General features: G+C 35.7%; 1 protein-coding gene across 2 annotated transcripts in view; it reads left to right on the forward strand.

Moving 5' to 3' along the window:
* The window catches only part of LOC145985237 (uncharacterized), a 78,159-nt gene that overhangs the window by 12,556 nt on the left and 41,223 nt on the right, over positions 1-24,380 (forward strand). For both annotated transcript variants that reach the window (XM_083119005.1, XM_083119004.1), the window contains exons 2-3: positions 4,728-5,153; positions 15,111-15,569. In XM_083119005.1, the coding sequence (XP_082975131.1) occupies positions 4,728-5,153; positions 15,111-15,569 (885 nt within the window). The remainder of the gene's footprint in view (positions 1-4,727; positions 5,154-15,110; positions 15,570-24,380) is intronic.

Consider the following 24,380-nt stretch of genomic DNA (forward strand, 5'->3'; position numbering starts at 1 on the left):
TTCAAACGAGTTGTTATCAATAATTAGATTTTAATTATTACCTAACACTTGGTTTCAGCCTGTAAGCATATATTTAGTTCTCTCTTTGTTAACTTCCAAACCTATCTCTTTAGCAGTTTTGAAAAATATTTTAGCATTATTCTTAATTGTATTTATATCATCCCCTAATAAGTCTACATCATCTGTATATGCAAACAACTGAGTCACACCATTTAATTTTAGTTCTTCGTTAGTTTCTTTTACCTTCCTAACAGCATATTCTAAGGCAAAATTAAAGAGCAATGGAGATAATACATCTCCTTGTTTTAACCCATCATGAATTGTAAATTTGTCAGACACATTAATACCCAGTGTTATATAACATTCTGAACCACTACCAACAACTCTCATGGATTTCAGGCTATGACCACACATTACCCACAAAATGCCACTTGACAGCCCTATTTAAAATACAGCACTTTGTACATTACAGTATAATTTGGCTGATGAGAAAATTGCAAAAACATGGACAAGAAGTGAAATTATATATTAAAACTGAGTCAGGAATTTTACTTGATATCCTTCCATGATATTGTTCCATGTGCAAAAAATGTGTATTTGCTTGGTTAGATCATTATATTTTCTGTATAGATTGTAGAGCAAGGAATGCTGGATAAGGCAGTGGGCATTGCATAGATGAAACATTTGGCACATCATGTTGTGCAAGGAGATACTCCAAAAGTGGATTTCCTGGAGTAGGCACTTGCTTCTTATGTTACCATTGGCTACTTTAAATAGTTATTTTGAACCTCAAGTCTCCCCCCTTCCATTTAATTTTGCTTTGAGCAGGTTCTATTCTTTCTTTTATCCGAGCTTGTTCTGCCAGCAACATAGAGTGACAAAGCTCTGTGTGTACTACCTAGGTAGAGTGCAATGAGCATTTTTTGCCCAAGCATAACAGCTTTTTCCTCTCTAGCACATAACACTCGAACAGGCAGAAAGATAGGTATACACTTGAAGCCCAGGAGTTCACATATAACCATAGTTTGACTGAGGTAGTTGCCATCAATTATGGATTGTGAAGTGAAAGACTCAGTGAAATTAGAACTTAAGTGAAGGTAGTCATTATCTCCATGTTAAAATGTTTTTTAATCTAACTGACCAATACACAGTGATATATGAAAATGAATAGATGATTATGGGCTGAAACTACCATGGTGGATTTTTACACATACATTTTCTATGATTATTGTCACATTGAAATGATATTTAATTCTATACTTTCCAGGGTGGGAGACTGGAACGAATAAGAGCGAGCAAAAGTGGTCCCTCACTCCTGCTTTGAGTAGCACCACAGCCTGAGTACTTTCTCAAGACACATTGGCTGACTTAAAATGATATTGTTTTAAGTCCACTTTATGCACAGCTAAGCTAATTGAGACTGGACCTATAGTTTAAAGTGGAATGTGAACCACTGTGCAAGGTGCCTCCACCGGGGACTTCAAATGATGAACAATAGTGCTAAAGACTTATGTATATGACTGCATTCTATTTTATTTTACTGTGTAATCCACATAGTTACAAAATTTAAATAATTGTACCCCCCTTAAAATTAATGGGAGAATCAAAAAAATATAGCATTTTGTACTATCGTCTGGGCTCAAAATTGAAATTTTCAGGAAAACGAATGCTTTGCTTTCGTTAACATTCTGTTGTCTGCTTTTTGTCTCAGATTACATCAGCGATGAGATGGAATGTGAAGTTTCCAGATATTTACAAACTGGAATGCTGTTCCTGTCTGCTTCAGTCCATTCCAATCCCTGACTATAATAATAATAATAATAATAATAGTTGCAAAAATAAAATGATTATAATCAATTTTTTTTATTTGATGCAAGAAACTCACTATAGAGGGTCAGTTGCAAATGATCATTCATTTTGCTCAACGGGTTAATATTTTCATTGAGACATCCTTTTGCATATTTCCTGGAACTCTGTGGCAAAGAATGTTCAATATTACAGTTAATGTGATATTGAAAGATGTCAGCTTTGCAGTATTAAACTAATCTCCTGAAGAGATTAATAAACTTTTGATTTATATTAATAATAATCTGTCAATAGGAACGCAGTATTGGCATCTGTGGCATTTGTAGGCCCAGTGATATTCTATACTCCAAATTATCAATCATCGAAGATATTGTATCGAATATATATCACAAAGTCCATCATTTAGTGATCTTAGGTGACATAAACACAGATTTTTTAAGCCAAGTGAGCCCGACACACGTTACGTCCTGTCACTTGCTGAACAGTTCCATCTCTCCCAAATCTTAACAGAACCCTCTCGTATAACGCATAACACTCAAACCTTAATTGATCCAATCTTCATAAATAACTTATCTGATGATGTAAATTCTGGCATCTCTGTACCAGTCAGCAACTCCGATCATTGTTTCGCATATGTCTCTGCGTTTCAGCAAAACAAAGCCTAAGGGCACGACAATTACTTACAGAAACTATAATGCGATAGAGAAAGACAGCCTCGAAAATGACCTAAGCAAAATAAATTGGAATACATCAATGGAATTTGCAAACATTGAAGGTAAAGTGTGTTTCTTCACCGAAAAATTGAATATGGTGTTTGATAAACATGCTCCATTGAAAACCATTCGTGCAACTAAGAGAAAAGCACCCTGGATAACAGAAAATGTTAAGTTAATCATGAAATTAAGAGATAACGACCTACTGAAATTTAAGCGGACAAATAATTCTCAACATTGGACCAAATACAAGAGGTAACGTAATTTCGCAACATCGGTCGTAAGGCAAGATAAAGAACCGTATTTCGAATATATTATAAATTCGTCAAATGATTCGAAGCACATATGGCAAAATATGGGGAATTGGGGTTATAGTGGTAAAAACAAAATCTGGAAACTTCCTCCCACATTAAATGATGCAAATGTACTAAATAATCACTTTGTGAAGGTATGCTGCGACTTGAAAATAAACCACGAGAAAGTTTCTCAGCAGTTATTACGCTGGCTGTTTCAGTGATAGTGCGGCTGATTTCAGTTTTCATGAAGTGGATGAATCCGTTGTCAGAATGTGGCCGGAGTTGACGGCATATCTGTAAAAATGATAAATCTCTCACTTCCCCAAATCCTTCCGCCATTAACACATATCATTAATTATTCCCTCATCACAGGCTGTTTCCTGCATTCTTGGAAGGAGGCAAAGGTCATTCCCATACCTAAGAAACAGAACCTGAGGTCTGTAAATGACATTCGCCCCATTAGTATTTTGGAAGTACTCCAAAAAATCATTGAAAAAATAGTAAACTATCAAGTTTGTAAGTACATTGGCGACTATAACATTCTTCCCCCGCAACAATCCAGTTTTCGTCCTCACTATAGCACGACTGATGATATTTTCCATGCAATGGATAGACAAATCCCATGTAACAATGTTAGTTCTACTTGATGTCAGCAAAGCTTTTGACACACTACCACATAAACTACTTCTTGCAAAGCTACAGTATTACAAATTTTCCCCAATAGCACTCAAATGGTTCGAGATGTATCTCCGTGAAAGGCGACAGTGTGTATTAACAGATAAACTGCCTCCAGGGTTCAATCCTGGGTCCTTTATTAGTCACGTTAGCAGTTGCTGACTTGATTACGTCAGTGAAATATTGTAGTGTGCACTGTTATGCCGATGACACTCAATGTATATATCAACAGATATATTTAATTTACAAAATGTAATTACACTATTAAATCAGGACTTGAAAAATTTAAACAACTGGTATGATTCAAATGGCATAATTCTAAATTCAAAGAAATCTATATTTACTATTATCGGAAACAATGATCTCTTTGAACAAATTAATCTCAATGAATGCATAATATTAATTGAAATGCAGAACACAACATTCAATAAAGACATCCTGGACTATCTGAGTGTAAAGCTTAAAGCCAGGAGTGAATCACACTCATACTCCACCAGAAACGCCGCTAATCTCCATATACCTCGCTGCAGAACCTCTGTTTTGCAATCTTCATTTAGTTACGTGACACCTAAAATCTGGAATGCACTCCCGAACGAAATAAAACTACTGAACTACAAACACTTTCGTAGGGCAGTATATGAGTCACTGATTGATGATCAGAAGCAAAGTTAGACCACATATGATTAAAAACTGTTTCTTGTGAATTATTGAAAAAAAGAAACTGGACCGAAATGAAGTAATAATTCATGTATATTATATATTTTTTTCAACACACACACCGTATATAGGTATTTCGTCATCTGTTTTCTTTTTGTGATTTTCTTTGTGTAGAAGTAGTTTTTTTATATATAATTTCACTTTTTTAAAAAAATTATTTCTGTAGTGTCTTATAATCTTCATGTATAATAATGTACCTATGTAATCTGCTACATCTTTCTTTGTCGGGTTAGGTGGTAGATCAGCATTTGCTGAACCTTGCCCAAGAATAAAGACCATTGAATTGAATTGAATGTATACTAGTAAAATTGTCTTCCTTGATGCACCAACTTCAGAATTGTGTACCTTGGAATAAATTTCTAGGTTTTATGATGAGCTGACTATGTGCCATGCACTCAGTTGGCTGTCTTTGTTCCTTAAAGAATGTATGTTGCATTACGAAGGTTGGTAATGTTTTAGAACAAATTTGTATGTAAGGATGACTTAAGAGTATTCATGTACTTTATTTGTTATTCTACAGCTGAAGATGGAGGAGGAGGAGCTGATCTTACCTTCTTCCCTTTGGTTACTGAGAGCTATAAGTTGAGTTTTGAGGTCAAAGCTTCCAGCGATGTTCAGATACGGCTGACACAGAGTGAATATCCTTCTCCAAATGAAGCAGCTTATGAAATAGGCATTGGAGAGGGCGAAAATAAATATTGTGCAATTCGCCGACCTCCAGACAACATGTTCCTGGCATTTTGTGAAGCAGACAAGATTCTGTGTGATTCCCAGTTTCGTGGATTTTGGATAAACATTGTTAGTGGAACTGTGAGTGTTGGAAAGAGTGGAAATTCAGAACCTTTCCTGGTTTGGAAGGATCCATATCCAATAAGTGTTAATTTCTTTGCGTTTAACACTTCTGGAGGCAGCACAGGCATATGGAAGTTTCCTGATCAGTTTTCATGTATGTATGAAAAATTTCTGTTTTTCAATAATTATTTCAGAATAGAGCATTACTGGTAATTTGCCTTTAAGATTTAGCCACACCCTGTATATGCTAGAAGATTTTTTTTTCATAAATGTATAGTTTTCATGAACCATGGCAATTGATTGCATTCTGAAAATTTATGCATGATGCATCCTGCATCCTGTAAACACAGCTTTTAATATTGCATGCGCAAAGTTTCGTATTTTCAAAGTGCAAATTGGAAGGGTGTTTTTTTTCTTCTTTCGATTATTTAATTTTGAAGGCCCACTGCCTTCATTTACTGAGGATACAGCAGCAGGAACGTGTCAGTTTGAAATTAATTTTAAAAAAAAACAACAAAAAGATCCAATTTACATCGTGAAAACACGAAACTTTATGCATACAATTGAAAATTTATGCCTGGTTTTAAATACTCACAGAATAGGTAAGTGTATTTTAATGTGAAATTAATGAGTGTGGAATTCCAACCAGTTTATTATTGCTGACAATGTTAAGTAGAATTTCATAGTGATCAACTTTATCAGTGGTACCAACTTCAAATGGGGAAAGAATGACATAAACAATATTTTATTATGTATGTAATATCTGCCCCCCCCCCACCCCTTCAGAAATTGTGGCCATGCTGTGCCTTCCAAAATTGGAACCTATAGTAGTGTGTAACAACAACAAGAAGAAGTATTTTCCAGAACTGGCTCAGGGCCCAGGTAAGCCATAGAAATTATTTTGTACATGATCACATGAAAAGGATGTTTCTGCATATGTATGAGGTCTGAAATACATGCTTCACTTATTGAAAAACAAACTACATTTGAGTTATATCTACAAGGAATTGAGAAGTGATAATATCTGATTGCAGTTTATCTCCACCACTATTATAGAATGACAGCAGAATATAATTAATCTCTAGGTTGATAATGTTAAAATACATATATTTTTACTAAAAGAATAAATATATCTGAGACAGGACATTCTTTATATTTAATATATTTTCAATAAATAAGAAACACTAAAACACTTAAAATCTTGTCTGATGTTTCTATCATGAAGATTCAGGTTCAAGAAACTGCTTTCAAAATTTTCAGTAGCTATAAATTTTATAAGTTCCTTAGTAATAACTAATAAGATATAAATGCATATTTACTCATTTTGAAATTGTAAATGTATGCTTATTTATGTGCGATTTCAACATGTTGTATTAATTTAGAGGGGTCATTCCATGCCAAATCAAGAAAGTCCACAACCCAACCATCTCAGAATTTTCTGAAACTCTACTATTTGGTATTCCTGATGAAGATATGAAATCCTGAGAAATTGTAGCTTCCTGTGTGGTGTATTTATGGAGTTTTGGGGGCTTGAAAATACAAAAAATTGTCGATGTTTAGTCTGCGCCAGAGATTTGCATGAATAATTGCTCTTACCCTAATTGACGTAGAGAGCTGTTGTAGTCTTGTTTGAAAGGACATGAAATAAGCTTTCCAACGGTGTATCACATCACTATATTTAGAACAAAATATTTTCAAGGTCATCCACTTTGACCTTTGGACCTTGAACTTTTGAAGATGCATATCTGCAATTTCCTTGTAACTGAAATATATTGTTAACACACGGTTACACTATAACATAACCAAATTTGAAGTTGGGACGATTTTGGGATAATTAAAGAAAAACAATTTAGTTAGTATAAGTGTATTTTTTCATCCGGATTTCATATCTTCATGAAGGCTACCAAATAGTAGAGTTTCAGAAAAATCCGAGATGGTCAGGTCAGAAATGACACTTTTTTTTTTTGGCTTGGAATGACCCAGAGGAAAGAGAACGTAAGATATAATTGCTTCGAAGTTGCAGCTGCTGGGATGGTGTTGAAATATTGGAAAGTTTAGGACCCTCTATGGGTTAAGTATTTTAACTCTGACTAGTAGCTTCATGTTCCTCCAAGGGCCAAATTATAGCCCTCTGTGGCGGAGTGGTTAGCATAGCACCCTATGAAGCCAGGGGTCTTTGTTTCGAATCCCGACCTCGGCATGGGTGTGCTTTGTGAGTGTTCCTTCATCAATTTTATCATATCATCCTCATCTTCACGATTAGCCAAAAGTGGCAGAAATGTGAAGTAAAATAAATGAAAAAAAAAAAAATAGGGCCAAATTGCAGAACCCTCATGTAAAAATATTGTGAGTTTAATTATTTTGAAAAATCACAATTTTGAATTGTTGAAATTTCATTTTTAAGAATTAAGGAGTTGTATTATATCCTTTATCGAATTGCAACAGCAACTAAATTATTCCAAATTTAAAAAAGTTGACATGTGTGCTGAAACAATAATGATCATCACTTGCAAACAGATAGCATTAGAAATCAATTTAGGGTAATTTTGAACTACTAACGATATACATTGTAACAAATTGTGTCAATATAGTCTAGAAACCAGTGGTTGAGCACACACTTTACATAGAATGGCACAGTAATAGGTCAGTTTTTGTCTGATACATTGGTGGATTCATGGTGTTCTTTTAAGTCTTTACTAAAGCGATGGATGTCAGTATTAGAGAATGTCCATTTGGATTTATTCACAGATACTGGCTGACATTTTTTTGGAGTTCAGGCATTTCATAAGTCCTCAAAAATACTGCACAACAATTACCTTGGAAATTATACATAATTCAAGCTTTTTACTTATTTTACATCAATATTTGTTGAAAAGTGTAGCAAATAACCCGTGGCATAACAGCCTGTGAGGGCCAGGGCCTTCCTACTGACTGCTGGCCTCACTCCCACCTGCCGAGGTGGTAGATCTTCCAACCAGTTACGGGGTGACGTGTGGTCAGCATTACGAACCTCTGTCGATGTTGTAGGTTTCCATGACTGGGTACTCATTCATAGCCACTGGTCCCATACACAGGCCCAAATTTCAGGAGAAAAGTTGCTACGCTTCTCCCAGTAGACTCGAACCTGCACACGTCCTGTATTCGGAGCACAAAGCAGTGCGGTGCGGAACTGTTGAATAGTGTATCGTGTGCTAAATAAAAACTATTTTACTATTCCAATCAGGGTGGATAAAAATCATGATTTTTATTTAAAAAATAATTTTTGTTTGTTTTTTAAAAAACTCGCTTAAAATTGCTTCTATGGTTTTTGGCACTGTACTTATAGATAGAGTTTCAAGAAAGCCGGCTTTTTTGAATGGACTTTTTTTTCGATATAAGGCCGGCTTTTTTGGAAAAAAATGGAAATTTTGGGTTTTCTGGCTATTTACCAATTACAGCTAACCTATTTCACTTGAAGTTACTGTTATGAATTTACAGGTTTGTAGTGCCATATTTTACAACTTGCTAAAGAAAGTTACATGATGTGGCAGCTAAGAGACAGATATTGGCCAATCCTAGTGAACACATATTGCATAATGGTTCAGATAAAATTTTAACCCTAGCCTACCGAGGCCTACCACCTCTATTTTTTAGATTTTTCAACTGTTTGAAAAGAAATTACATTGTTTCCTAGGATGTTTCCAATATTTCTTTATTTGGTTGGTAATTATTGTAATAATTATATTTAATAAACAACTGCACTTCTGCAAACTAAAAAGCGTAACTAAAAAATTATGATGGATTTTGTGAGTTTTAGTGAATGATAAAATAATATATTGTGACACTCATGCAATAATTGGTTATTATTTTTTATTAATGATAGTAATTTTTGTAATATTATAATTTATAAATAACTGCACGTATATAATCAGCAAAGGAAGCAATGATTCAATAATTAAATGGTTTATTGAATTTTAGTGATAAAAAAAATGTGTGGGCCTGTGAGTTGCCCCCTAATATGTAAGTTTCTTGTTCGGCACTGATAAGCTAGGGTTAAAACTAAACGTGTAGTCCTGATGAGCACATCTGAACCATGAAATGAACTTAAAACAACGTTTTATATGTTTGTGTCTCAATTTAAATGTTGATGTCATAAAATATTAAACAAATGTTAATATAAAAATATTCAATGTCACAACACACATGCAGAAGTATACATAGTTATTACGTGAATGTGTGTGTATATCCTGTTTAACGGAGCTTTGATACGGAAGCGTCAAATGGCTCTTGGAAACCAATCCTTAGAAGTAAATGCAACCTTTCGAACTGAAGCAACATAAGCTGCAAGTGTCGTTTGTCACTTGGCCTGTACCTTTTTCTCAGGGAACTTTCAGACCGAAGCAACAAGTGACATGTGTCACTTGGAAGTAGACCTTTGAACCGAAGTGCGACAACGAGCTAAACATGTTACTTGCATGTTGTTCGGACTGTACTGTTTTCTGAATGGCGTGCATCATGCCACTTCGGTCTTGTTTGTGCATGCGTAGTTGATTCTTGCTTATAGACTGAAGAGACCCATGTCACTTCAATTTGACAGCACCAATTGTCATGTGTTGCTTCGGTCTGAATGTTCTCTATACTTAACAAGATTGTCAGGTACTTCATAGAGATTAAGATTTCATTTAACCTGTAAATCACAGAGAACAACTTGCAAGTACTATTGATGGAAAAAGGACGACTTTTTGATAGAAGGTTCCTTTTTTAAATGAATGATCTCTGGAGTGGAATAAAGTAATGCTGTTGCCTTGTAATAAGAAGGGGTCTGAGGTTCAATCCTTGGTGGAGGCAGAGTGTTTCGGATCTCATTTCAAACTAGGTTTTTTTTTTTGGGCATTAGCGGCCATTCTTATTGTTTCTACTTCAGTTTTAGTGACAGTTTTTTCAACTGTCGGGCCACAAAAGATCTGTTGCACCCAGGGGTTTACGACTATAATTGAAATCTAATTTTATATTTGACAGTAAGTCTACACATAATTGAACTATGATTATGCCTTGCTTGATATGTTAATATTAATTAAGATTGCATATTAATTTGCATGTAAACTTGAAATATCAGAAATTTATTTGAGTGAAATTGTTAGGATCAGAGCATAGACTTGTTAGAAATAAATTTACTGGGTTGCAGTCTCACAAAGGTTGAGAACCACTACAACAACCAGGCAAAATACATCACTAGTTGCTCCGTGACCAGGTTTAGTGGCCATTTAACCAAATTATACATGATGTACTGGAAAGGCCAAATATATTTTACTGAACACAAAATTTAGTGTAAAGAGATTTGATACTAGATTTGCAAAAGGTAGAGCAGTATTTTCTTTATTGCTTCATGTACGTGTACGTATGTTCTCCTCCATGGCTGTGCGGTCTAAGGTGCTGTGCTTTGGACTCCGACTGCGGGATGGCATGGGTTTGATTCCACCTAGCTCCTTGGCCTGCGTATAGGCTCGGTGGCAACCCACCATCGTGAGGAAATTGGGGAGCTACGAGTGAGTAGCGTAACCTGGTCTCTGAAACCTACAATGGCTGGGGTTTTGACATGCTGACCCCACATCATCCCATTACTGGTTGAAGATCTCTACACATCTAAGCAGGATTGTTGGAGGGAGACTGGCAGTCAGGAGATCGGCCTAGGCCCTTCAAGGGCTGTAGAGCTACGGGTTATTATTATTATTATGTGTTCGTATAACAAATTCAAACATTGAAAATCATATCATATATTATTAGGTTATATTAAAAACACATACAAAACTACTCTAGTTATGTTAATATGTTTATACTACATAGATATATTTAATCAACCTATTGAAATATAAAGATAACACTCGGAAAGAACCGCACATTCAAAAAAGCCAGCTTTCTTGAAAATACTGTTTATGTCTAGCTATGAATTTCATATTGTAAATTGTGTTTTATATTTAGAAATGAGTGTAGATTTTACAGTAGAAAGATAAACGAAAACTATGGAACAGGAAAAATACTGCCACCCTTGTATTTTCATTGATTTAAATACACTTTTCTGAAAAAAGTCCAACCAAAAAAGCCACGGAAAAAACTGTTTTTTTTCCAACCATTTCCAACTCTACATATAGATATGTTTTTTTTATATAGAAAGGCCTTTTCTACTAAATAGCCCTGTAAAATATTTTAACAGTTTGATTAAAGCAAATAAAAAATATACCTAGATATACATTTTTCTGATACTGTACCTACTATGAAAATATTGTTGAATGTGTTATTGAAACTAATAATAATTTCAGTAACTTTTCTTCCAGCGAAAATAAAACATTCTGGATGTCTATAATTGTAACTTAAAATAGTAACTTAAATATTTTTATAGTATTTGTACCTGAATTTGGAGATTTTTTAATGATTCTTTGAAAAATATCAGCTACCATGTTTATTTACAGTTTAATGATAATGACACTATTTATGGTTTAACGTGATTACTATTTTGTGTAATTTTCTACACAAAATATTGCTATTTCTGCCTATAAAAATTATTTATTTTTAAATCGAGAGAAATGTGTGTTTACATTTCATTTCATATGGGCTTGACACCATCAGTACATACAGGGTGCTCGGAAATTCCCCTTACAAACTCCTAGGGCTAGTAGAGGGGACTAAGTAGACAATATTTGGAATAGGAACCCATGTCCGGAAACGTTTCGTTTCCGTGCTACAACCATGACAACGTGTTGAATGTGCCTGCGCTGGTATTCAACTGGCAGGCAGTACATGACGTCAGAAGATCACTTGATGGTATCGAGCCAGGCTAACGGGTGCCGCATACTTGATCTTCCTACAGGAAGTATTGGCCCTGTTCTTGGATACTGTGCCATTGAACGTCCGTCAGGAACTGTGGTTTCAGCACGATGGCGCACCGCCTCACTTTACACGTGACGTTCGGAGACATCTTAACCGAAGATTCTGGCAAAGATGGATAGGCCGAGGTGATCCAACCGCGTGGCCCCCACGATCGTCGGATTTAATGCCATTGGACTATTTCTTGTGGGGTCGTATGAAGAGTATGGTGTACGAAACTCATGTAGAGACAGAGGAAGAACTGCTGGCAAGAGGTCTGGTCGTTGCACAAGAAACTAACGGGACATCGGTGTGATGGAGCAAGTGTACCGGAAAATGATTCGTCGGTATAATGTGTGCAACGACGTTGGTGGTCGTCATATCGAGCCACTGTTGTAGTTGAGCAGTGCCGTATGTGACACATCCAGTGCATAAGACAGAAACAAATTCTTGCGTTCCACTGTCGACACAAGTGTTATTGTGATCAATGAATAGTACGTTTATTTGTTGTTCCCTTGGCATTGTTACCAAATAAATTTGTTTGTATTATGTACTGTCACACATCATTCAATTCTGTACCTTACGTAACATGGTTGTAATAAATGATTACACTTTAGGTCATCAGGTGATATTCGGATGTCATGTACTGCCTACCCGGTTGCACACCAACACAGGCACATCCAACACATTGTCATGGTTGTAGCCAGACATGGGTCCCTATTCCAAATATTGTTCACTCAGTCCTTTCTACTAGCCCTAGGAGTTTGTAAGGGGAATTTCCGAGCACCCTGTATATTTTATTTCCTTTATTTTCCTATCTTAGAGCCTAATATACACCGTTAAATGATTATGGGATTAATGTACTTTCACTAAAAGTGATTCTGATATCTGCAAAATCCAAATGTACATTATTCTATAAATTATTTAATTAAAATGATTTGAATCAGTGATTTTTTAAAAAAATACCTGATTTAAATGAACCTGATTTAAGTTAATCGACCTTGATTCCAATGCAATTCTTTATATTTTAAAGCCAAACTTTAGAAAATTGATATAATATAATTGAAATGGAATATTAAAATATTAATTGGCATTTTGAAAGAAATTCAGTTGTACAGTGTTTAGGCATTGGCAACATTAGACATGTCCTCAGCTCAGTCCTAGTTGTTTTATTGTATGTCGCCATAATTGCATGGTGCAATTTGTATTTAAAATTAAAAAAAAAAGTGTGTGTTTTGCATTAGGTAGAGAAATTAAAGCTAATGAAAAATTATGTTAATGTGTATTTATGTAAGTTCATTGAATTGAGAAAAATATGTGGGGTGGGGGAAATCTTTTTTTTCTAAAAAGAAATTAAGGAGAAAAGAAAAAGAGTTTTTTCTACTAACCATTTCTAACTCTAGTCACAATTAGAAATAGTGTAGTACTTTTGCTTAGAATATGATTTCAGTAATCTCTGATATATTAAAGTGCATTAAACAGCTGATCTTGTTGAAGTTTTACATAACTTCGTCTCCAAATCTGCACTTTAAATATTCTAAATTTTCTGTGATTAAACTTTGGCAGTGTCTTTATTGCTCCGCCAACTCTGCATGACATGTTGGCCATTTTATATTGAATGGATGTAATATCTGTTATTACTAAGCCAAATGTCAAACTAAGTTTGCAACAGGTTTTATGTATCAATCCGCGTGAGAACTGCGCTCCGAATCTTCCGTGCCAGTCTTGCCTCAACCGCCGAGCTGCTTACATTGTAGGCACTGAGAAAATCCAGAATATTACCAACCGCACAACACATCAAAACCCGCATGCATGTCAAGCAGAATGTATTTTTGCTTCTTTTTGTCTCCTGAAACATAAAATTTTAGAAGTACTTTCTGCGCATAGATTTATTAAATGTGTCATTACTTAATATAAATGTGAAATAACTTCTAAACATTTCGAGCACGCAAAAATAAAAATAAACAAAGATAAAAGTAAACAACGATAGGCTCCTCTTGAATTTAATGACAAATTATTGTTTTTGGTTTAGAAAGAAATACATTTATGAAAAACTTCGTTACTTCATTCGCAATACATCCATTACTGTAAGAGACACGCACTTCAAGTTATACCAGCAAAAAAAGAGCATGATTTGTTATTGGTGACAATCAGGTGCATCGTCTGCTGCTCTTACTCTGGTTTCAATTTATGAATCACTTCAGGATGAATTTATGAATCACTTCAAACCAGGATTCAAATCTTGGTCTGTCCATTTCTTGCTGATAATCACCCTTTCTTTGCTCGGAACAGTAAATATGCACCTTCACAAAGACATCATTGTCGCCAGTGGGTGAAACAATAAGCCTCCCCCTTCCCCTCTTCTTTTCTTGTTTGTTTCTTCAGCCCTGGTGGTGGTTTTGCACAGTGGTGTCCTACAATGTTCGGTTCAATGTATGCCCCCCGCTCCCTCCGAGTTAAAGCATGTCTCGTCCAAATAATAAACATGTTTCTTATCACGGCGATATCTCTTAATACCGCAGAGATTCTTTTGTCATCAAACAACAAACAATCGTGTCCTCTTCTTAAACTTAAACTGCAAATCATTCAGCACCCCTGATACAGTTCGTGCGCACATTGACTGCAAATCACCTCATGCCCTGTTTTACTTTGATCATGTTGTTGTAATCAGGATTATGCATTTAAAACAACTTGCTCAATTTGAAGAGCTTCGGATGAAACCCAAAATAACACTCGGGTAAAACTGCACGCTGAACAGCCATTCTCCCCACTGTATAGCACCATTATTAATCAATCACAATAAACATAGTGTTAAAATAGTGGCATGTGCAACACTGGTATTATGGATTCCACGCGCTCTGCAACATATTCAGTCTTGCTTGACTCGCTCTTGATCTTCAGCGATCCTTCAGCGCAATACAAACCCCAGTTGGCGAATCTGTGGATCCTAGTTCGTCTGCACAGTGATTGCAACCGATCAAGTACATACCTGCTAATGGATGTATTATTTTGTCTGTATTTTACAAATTAAATGACTTTTCTTGCAAGTATGCAGTTGTGTCGGAATAGAACCCGTCTCAGTGGAACTATATTTTGCACCACGTTTGGATCTACATATGTGAAAACCTGCTGCAAAGTTGACTTGATGCTTGGCTTAGAGTAAATTTCATACCTGATCTTTATTAGTATTTATGAGGTAACTATTTATCCATCTGTAGAATATGGAAATATTACTCTTCTTGACATTAAATTTAAATATAAACTTTTCTAGGTTATGATTACTATGAAAAACCTGGTGACTTTGAGTACGAAGATTTCTTTCCACTGCCTACTGCTGAAAATGGATCTTGTGTTTTGGAATTTGAAGTTAAGTCAATTGTTCCAGCTGTAGTAAGCCTACAGTCTACACCGGACACAGATGCAGATTTTGGTTATGAATTGGTGCTTGGAGCAGACGATAACATGGATTCACGATTCTTCAAAAACAAAGAACTCGTGCATGCCATTGAGGTGGAAGGCATCTTGTCAGGGGATCAGTTTCGTTCCTTCAGAGTGGAAATTTCTCTAGAGGAGGATGAAGAAGATTCGCAGTTATTTCAAGTGTTCCGTAACAACGAACCATCACCATTCATGGAATTCACAGATTCTCTCCCATTGAAGGTCAACTGTTTCAGCTTTCAGAATGCCATTCCTGCACCTATTTATAGAGGATTTGTAACACAAGTATCAGGTATTTTGCTACCTTTTTCATCTAATTTACCTTAATTAGATTATTGTTGAACGGTTAAATGTAATAGGAATGTGACAGTAATATGCAATGTATCAGTATTGGCTGATGTAGGCATCATAGTTCATTAGTAAAATTGCCAATAATTTTATTGATCTGATATTTCTATAAGTAGCCTGTAAATGAGTGTGCAATACTCTCATTTTGTTGTTTATGTGTACCACGGTGAGTCATAAATTGAGAACATTTGTCAATGTCATGTTCATTTCTCCTCTACATATGGACAACAGTTTGGCTATTCTGAAGAACAATCCATTGTAGTATATGGTGTCTCCTAAATATTCATCCAGTGCAGTGGCAGCTCGTGGTAAACCAAAGTGGAAGGGCGATAGCTCACAAATTTGCTCTACTAGTAATGTGAGTTTATATGATGAACAGCCAACGTGATAAATTGATATGTTTGTGTTTACCGAATATCATGTTTTGCACGTTTGCACATATTATAATGAATTAATATAATAATTATTTAACAGTAATGCGAAGAAGATGGAAGAAGAAATAGAATTCTAATAAACTTAGTCATAGCATTTTTTAAATTAACAGAGGGGAAAATTCAGAAGAAGGGATATTAATTTTTACACAACTTGATAAGCACAATGATGAATATTTACGTGCATTGATCGTGAAAATTTCTAGTAAAAAAGTTACACAGAAAAGTTTCCTGTCCAACATGACTAATTGATATTTGATTTGATATTGATTTGATTTGTTGTTTTAAGTCCACTTTATGCACAGTAAGGCTAATTGGGACTGGACCTACAGTTTAAAGTGGGTTCCGAACCACTTCTGCCTCCACCAGGTATCGAACCCGGGACCCCTTGATTACAAGACGACAACGCTACCACTGCGCCATCGGGGAGTCCGCTGACTAATTGATATGTGAAGTAGGGCACCAAAATAAATATCTCACTGGAAAGGTGATATCTACGTTACCAGAAACTCTACAGTAAAAGCTTCAAACTTACCAGAAATCTTCTTCAGACATGCTTGTAACTGAAATTCATCCTTCTGTCCTTCAACGCGAAATTTGTGAGTGAACTCACGACCTCCCTGCTTGAACACTTGTTCTAGATTAAAATTCGGCCTAGGTTTTTTATGTTTATTTTTTCATCCAGACATTGGTAGAAAAACTTCGCACCAACAATTTCTCCACACAAATGCACAACTACCGAAAAATTTCACTTTTCCATGGAATATGAAGAAACAAATGACAATACTATCGTCTTCCCATTCGGTCATTTTATTGCTTCGGGGTTGCCAGCCAATTTTGCAAAATTTTCAGAAATTTGTAGTTCACAGGTTCCTGTAGCGGCTCTTGGTGAGTTTAATTGACAAGTTTCTAATTTATTTAACAGCCGGCTTGAAAATAAATTGGACAACTTTGTCACATTATCAGGATTTTTTAATCGTGCTGATCAAAACATGTAATTAAATCTACATGATATACTCTACATTATTGTAATCCAAATGTTCTTTCCACTAAACTTGGAAAAAATACAACGCTCATATGCGATAATTTTGCGAGTAACATGAATCTGTAGCCGACTTCCGTGGCTAGCATACTGCATTACAAAGCCAGGGCTCCTGGGTTCGAATCCTGGCATGGGTATATGTGTTCTTTGTGAGTGCCTCTCTATCAATTTAATTATATCATCACTCATCCTCATTGTCGTGAATACCGAAAAGTAATTGTTCGCGACAACCATTCATAATGCGCAGCTCTTCATGGATGTATCCGATTAAAATCTTGTGCAATGGCGTGCAAACTTCTCTCCCTAGACGTCACTTTGATCTCTATGCGTTACCGATGCGCTAAACAAATTTTAAGGCATTTTTCTAACACCTCGAAAAGGAGCAAATTGGTACAAGAATTCAGTCATAACTTCACCAAAAAAACTTCAAACTTCAAAAAACCTACACCATTTCATTTCTCATGAAATTCTAGCCTGATTTGATATATCATATCACCCTCATCCCATTTAAAATTCTGAACTTGAATTCAAGAAGGTGGACATCAAGATGGCCACTGACCATTCAGGTGGCGTCAGTGTTGGCCTGGCAACGATTGGTCATCACTATTTCCACATTGCACGCTGCAGTGGCCTTGTACCGAGGGTGTTAAGTTTCCCTTCCTGTGTGTCTTGCAAAAAAACTGCATTGTATGGAAGTTAGGCCATAATATCGAGGCACTCTTTTTGTGTGTGTTAGGCCATAATATCGAGGCACTATTTTTGTGTGCATTAAAATTTATGAACTACTGCTTGACATCCCAACAATAACTAATATTTTACGGCAAAAAGAAATGTATCCGGAGATAAATTATTTTCATTCGCTTTCTTACTTCTGATTAGCTTCTCTCCATGACTCAGTTAATTTCATATATTTATAAGTTATGAAAAATTCCAATTGGTTATTACTAAATTTAAATACTTGTGACAGTGTATGAAACACGTGGGTGTAAACTCATTGGAAAGCTTTCGCTATAACATTTAATTACTGTCATTAACTTCTAATAAATACATTTAGGCATACAGGGTGTCTACTGACCTGGAAAACCTGCAATTAGCCTGGAATCTATTTTTGTACCTGCATAACCTGGAAAATGCCTGGAATTTCACCAGAAACCTGGATTTTTCTCAAAATTACCATTTTCACTACATATGTCCACTTCACTTAAGGGCTTATGTTTTGTGAGTACGTGGATTTCACTTAAGGGCTTATGTTTTGTGAGTATGTGGATGGCGACCACGGGGATACCTGAGCAGAGTCTGTCACTGCCTCCACTTGAATTTTGGGGCAAATGCTGCGATTCAAGGGATTTATTCGTTAATTTTGAGAAAGTCAGTGAAAGCTTGGTCCTGGGTATGACCAAGTATGTATGAGTAAATTTTGTAAAAATAAAGTAATTGGCCATTCCCCATCCAAGAAGAATATGCAGTAACATGTAATTATATAAATTAACATATGCTTAGAATTTAAATTAATAATTTTTAGAACTTTTGTAGTAAAATCAAAATGTAAAAATATACTACTACCAAGGGATATGAATTACATGGCAGTTAAAGGTGAGAACTCAGCTTGCATTTGTTAGTTACTGCAAATTTTTCTCAACTGACCTTCTGGTAGGGGTTATTAACAATAACAACTTTTCTTAGTTAAAAGAAATCTAGATCTGGAAAATAATATAAATAGACCTGGAAAGAACCTGGAATTTAAAAACAGACATTTAGTAGACACCCTGCCACAGTATACACATATTTTAAGAATGATACCGATAAAAAGTGTACACCTGGGCAATTATCTAAACGATTTGTACATCCAAACGCGACCGTACCACTTTCAACCCACTTAAGACTGGATAAATTGTTCAAAAAAGCAAATGTCAAATATTAATGTAGCGAAGAAACACTTAATAAGACATTCATTTATAGCACTGGATGCATAAATATGGTTAAATTATGTTTCTGTTGGTGCTATACGAAAACAAAAAGGCAAGTAAATTATGGCAACTTCTCAAAATGGAGTTGATCGCCAGTGCTGGCTGAGCAAAGGTACGTGTTTTACCGATTGTTAGGACCCTGGTTTTAAGAGGTCGCATGGGAAATGGGGAATTTTTTTAAAACGGGATTCTTAACTGGTGGTTTTTAGACAGGAATGTTGGCAGTGATTATTTTAAGTGTTCTTTAACCCAACCTAACCTAATCCTTTTTAACACTTCGTGATGTGGCATAATGATTAGTGCCTTGAGAAAATAGGAACCTGAAGAAGGGGGCAGTTGTAGCCCGAAACGTTGTTTTCAAAACTTCATACTCACTCAACGTAAGTAAGTCCAATTTTATACTAATTTTCGTGGCAGATCAGTGTTGCAGCGAGCATTCCAGTTATATATAGTTCAATGATTGTCACTGCCACTGTCAAATAGAAAATATAATATGCTTGCTATTCTAGTCATTAATGCAGTGGCCGCGGTGGCTCAGTCGGTAATGCGTCTGACTACCATGCTGAAGTTCCCGGGTTCGATCCCCGGCCGGTTCAAATCCGGGAACTTTTCTAACGATGGAAGCGGCCCGGCGACCACCCAGCGTCGAATAACATGGGTACCTGGGGGAAACCCTGGGGGGTAAAGGCGGTCAGGGGCGTGATGCTGATTACCCCCACACCCCCTATACACCTTCATGGCATGGTGCTATGCACAGGGGAGCACTTTACTTTTACTTTTACTTTTTTTTTATTCTAGTCATTAATATCTGGGTAATAACAGTGTCACATACATGTCTCATGTATCAAACCTAACCACTGTCACATACATGACCATCATAGATGGTAATATTAATTAAAAAAAGTAAAAAAAAAAGTAAAGTGTTCCCCTGTGCTTAGCACCATGCAATGAAGGCGTATAGGGGATGTGGGGGTAACGCCCCACACTTTGTTGATCCGGTCCTGAGTGGGGGTGATGTGATCAGCACCACGTCTTTGACTGCCTTTACCCCCCAGGGTGTCCCCCAGGTACCCATGTTATTCGATGCTGGGTGGGCGCCGGGGCCACTTCCAACGTTAGAAAAGTTCCTGGATTTGAACCGGCCGGGGATCGAACCTGGGACCTTTAGCATGGTAGTCAGACACGTTACCGACTGAGCCACCACGGCCACATAATATTAATTTAATATTAGTTAAAATTTTAATTAATTTGTTTGCATATTTTGACAGCCTTACATGATTATATTTGGAGATTTACAATTGAACTATGTAGTATGGAGAAGAAAAAAACTTGTTATTAATCATGCTTGTGACTCCAGAAAACATTTACACTAATGCCGCATACCCAGAACACACAGAATGAACCTAAAGTTTTGTAATGGTGTAGTACTGTAGAGAATATATTCAAAATGGAAAATAAATATATAATTAACACTTCAATTGCAGAATAGATGTAATAGGTTATTCGGACTGGATCATATTTCAATACCATATTTTTGAACAACTATACATTTGCAGTATGCAATTTATGCCAACATTTGAACGTCTGGAGCTAAAGTAAAGTTGACTATCAGAAAGATCGCATACTTTTAAAGAGAATGAAGTGTTTTCCACCATAATTCAGTGAAAAAAAAATTGGTTTCAAATTCTGTGGAATGAGCCACATAAATATTTATGTGTGAAGCTGAAATCAGTTATATTTTGTATTATCTTTGCACATCACAGCATGTAGATCCTAAAAATTATGTTTTTATTTTCCATATTTGTACATATATTATGTTTTGGCTCATATTTCACATATTTTAGTTATTTTTACATATTATTTCCATATTCTAGAATTTTTATCAACATATACTCCATATTTGCGCAATAACTACATATCCCCATGGGTGAATTTCGTGTGAATAACTGACAAAGTCTGAAGCGACATTAAACAAACTAAAGTTGACCACCTTTTTTATATCTTCCAATTACATTAATTATAAGTTTTCTGTCATCCGAACAATACTGTTTTCTTCCTTTCTTTTTTTCTTCTACAATTTCACAGCTCCCAACTGTTTGCTTTTGCTATTGTGAAACACTTGAAATTCCTGTTTATTTGCAATTGTTGTGAACAATAGAGAATGAGGGCTCAAACATTGGTTCCTGGTTGTTACAAACATTATTTTCGCAACGTTGGGAGAGAGTCTCAAGTCAAGCAGCCCATTGCTAACCCCACAGCAGTGTCAGAAGCAACGATTTTGTGGCACACGTACAGGATTAGCTTCTGGTTTCTCTTAAGATAGTCAGGGCAATAGTTTCAATGCTTAGACTGTATGTAACTCATGTAATCTTATATTATTAGAAAGGTACATTTTTACATTTTTAAGTCCATATTTAACTCCATATTTTGATATATAGCACATTTTTACTCTCCATATTTTGGTATATAGCACATTTTTACTACATATAAATCTGTTCCCTGGTCATGAGTAATGCAGATAGACTGAAGTTTTCACTCACATTTCTAACAGAGTAGAAGCACATGAACAGCAAGTTTCTCCATGGACATTCTTGTCGTGATTGATAAGTCCATGGGCACATGTCTGAAGTGTGACCAGATGATGACGACTCCACTCAACTCACATTTAACACTTGTTTGGAAGCCTATCAATTTCTGTTCCACTAAACTACAAATTTATGACTCACCCTGGTATAAGCATGTACTCATAATCCATTATTTTATGTCACTTTCCTAAATAGTTTATTTTTCTAAGGCAAAATATATCACTTGGTTGCATACATAAATAAAGAAGCTGAATGAACCAGTTGGTTTCTTCATGGAATGTTTTAGTATGGTTCAGTATACTATAATATACCATTCATTACCTGTAAATTTTATACTGGCACTCCATCCATATTGGTTAAAATTTCATACAAGTCTCTACAAAATTAATTACAAGAAAGTGCATAAGGTACAACATTAAAATGCCTAAACATTTTATGCACATATACTATGTTTTTCTTTTCAGTGTATTAATTTAAGTCATACATTTTTATCATTTCAATGTAAGGTGTGCTACTGCATTGTATTGTCAGTTGTGTAATATTTTTCATGTGTGACAAGTGCCTTTCAAAGTGTTATCTCTTTTCTATTTTAGGAATTAGTGAAGACAGTGTTCTCAGTATTCCAAAATAATACAATAAATGTTACGTTGTAAGTGACTTTAAATCTTGTACTAATGTTTTGTTCTGGTTCCACTCAACTGTTTTAAGCTAACACTAACATAATAACTATATATATATAGACACTGTACACCAATAGTGTACATACAGTATGATGTATCAATACTATTCAGTGATTGCCATGTTAGGCTGTGGATGTGTTTGTTGAATTCCTCTCTCTCTTGCTCTCATGTGTGGTGTAAGCTTGAAAAATTGTTGTGGTACCAGGGTAAAATGTCACTACAAGAATAAAAACCATCTTGAAAGTAACATTTATTGCATTATTTTGTAATGTACAACAGTGATTATGCAAACTTTTACGAAGAACATTGATACACAAGAATATTCTCACGAGTGATGCTTCATTATAATTTAGCTGCGAATTTTCTAGTGTGAGTTTCTAAGTTCTACATTGCACTATTAAACCAACACATTTAGCATGCGTAATTGAATGGGAATCACAAACTTATGTGCACTGTTACATTTATGCACTATATTCTATTTATTCGAAAACCCAAATTAACATTTCTTACTCATGGTGAATGAATGAATGTTTATACATGCCATACCAGTAGAAGGACACTGAAATCATTTTAAAGAAAATGTAGCATGCCAGAAGCACCCATTAGGACAGAGTTTGTTTCAATGCATTTAGTATCTGAACTTAGTTCTTTACAAATGTCAATGTAATTCCATTCATTTTGTAAAGCGTATATTATTAATACTAATAACACATGGTGCAACAGCTTCTTGAGGTTCAGGGCCTGCCTACCAACTGCCAGCCTCACCCCCACATGCATCAGGAAAAAGGGGCGATCATCCATCCAGTTAAGGGGCGAAATGCGGTCAGCACCCATACACTGACCAAGATCTCAGGAGAAAAGTCCCGTAGTCCGAGCCCAAAGCCTGATACCTTAGACCCCACAGCCACAGTGTGGGTATATTGTAAAGGGTATATTAATAATAACTTTCTTTAGCGACTACAATTTTTAAATATGATCATTTCTCAAGATTACAATGGATAAAGATGAAAGTAACAAAGAGTTATAATTAGTATATTTATAAAATAAATATTTTGGAAATATTGTGAAATTGACTGCCTCTTTGTGGCTAATCTTGATGATGAGGATGTATGATGATTATGTGAAACTGATGAAGGGCTATACACAAAGGAACACCCATGGCCAGGCTGGAACGTGGAACCTTTGACACGTTACTCGTAAAAGAATGCAGGAAAAGGTGACAACATATAAGACCGACCAATACGATAACAGAATATATATAACCCCCACACTCTTCTTTATGGTTTTATTCTCCTTTCACAGAATCGTGGGCATGCCGCATTTATGGAAATTTTATATTTTCCATATTTTGGTGACTTTTAGGCCATAAGAGTCCTTATTTATCATTGTCCTGAAACCTGTGCTTAGAAATCTGGAGAAATAAAGGATGTCTCGGTGAAATGGACATCTGTAAATACAACAAATGATATACTATACCTGTTTAAATCAAGCAAACCTCACAAACACAATACTTGCAACCTTACACATTGTCATTTGTTAAACAACCACAGTCATCTTTGCTTTCAGTGTTTTGTCTGGCAGATGACCAAACACATTGATGACTTTCAGACTGAAATAGCCTGAGAAGTAGATTAGCTGTGACACATTCTAACATCTTAGTATGAATGTTGTTCATCTATTGCTGACTTGCAAACATCTTGCTTTTCAGGTGCTTCACTCAGGAAATAAATCGGAAACAATTAAATCAGGTGACTTAACAGTTATCGGACAATCACTATTTCTATAGAATGCTGTAACCGTAACTTCCATGTTGCAGTCCATTACACCAGTTTAAGTTTCGAAATTAGTTCAGTTTCGTTAAACCAGTGACGTTGAATAAGTGTTGCCAACATGTGAGGGAAAGTCTCCTACATCAAACAAAAAAATGCACATATTTATTGCCTGTATGTTGTAAGAAGTGCTAATTTGGTTCATTTTGCGTGCTTAATTCAATTATGTGCACACACCTGTCAGAAATTCAATGTTTTGAATCCTCAGCTTATTATGAGAA

Source organism: Lepisma saccharinum, chromosome 3 (genome assembly GCF_977018435.1).
Source record: "Lepisma saccharinum chromosome 3, izLepSacc3.1, whole genome shotgun sequence".
In the NCBI taxonomy this organism is placed as follows: domain Eukaryota; kingdom Metazoa; phylum Arthropoda; class Insecta; order Zygentoma; family Lepismatidae; genus Lepisma; species Lepisma saccharinum.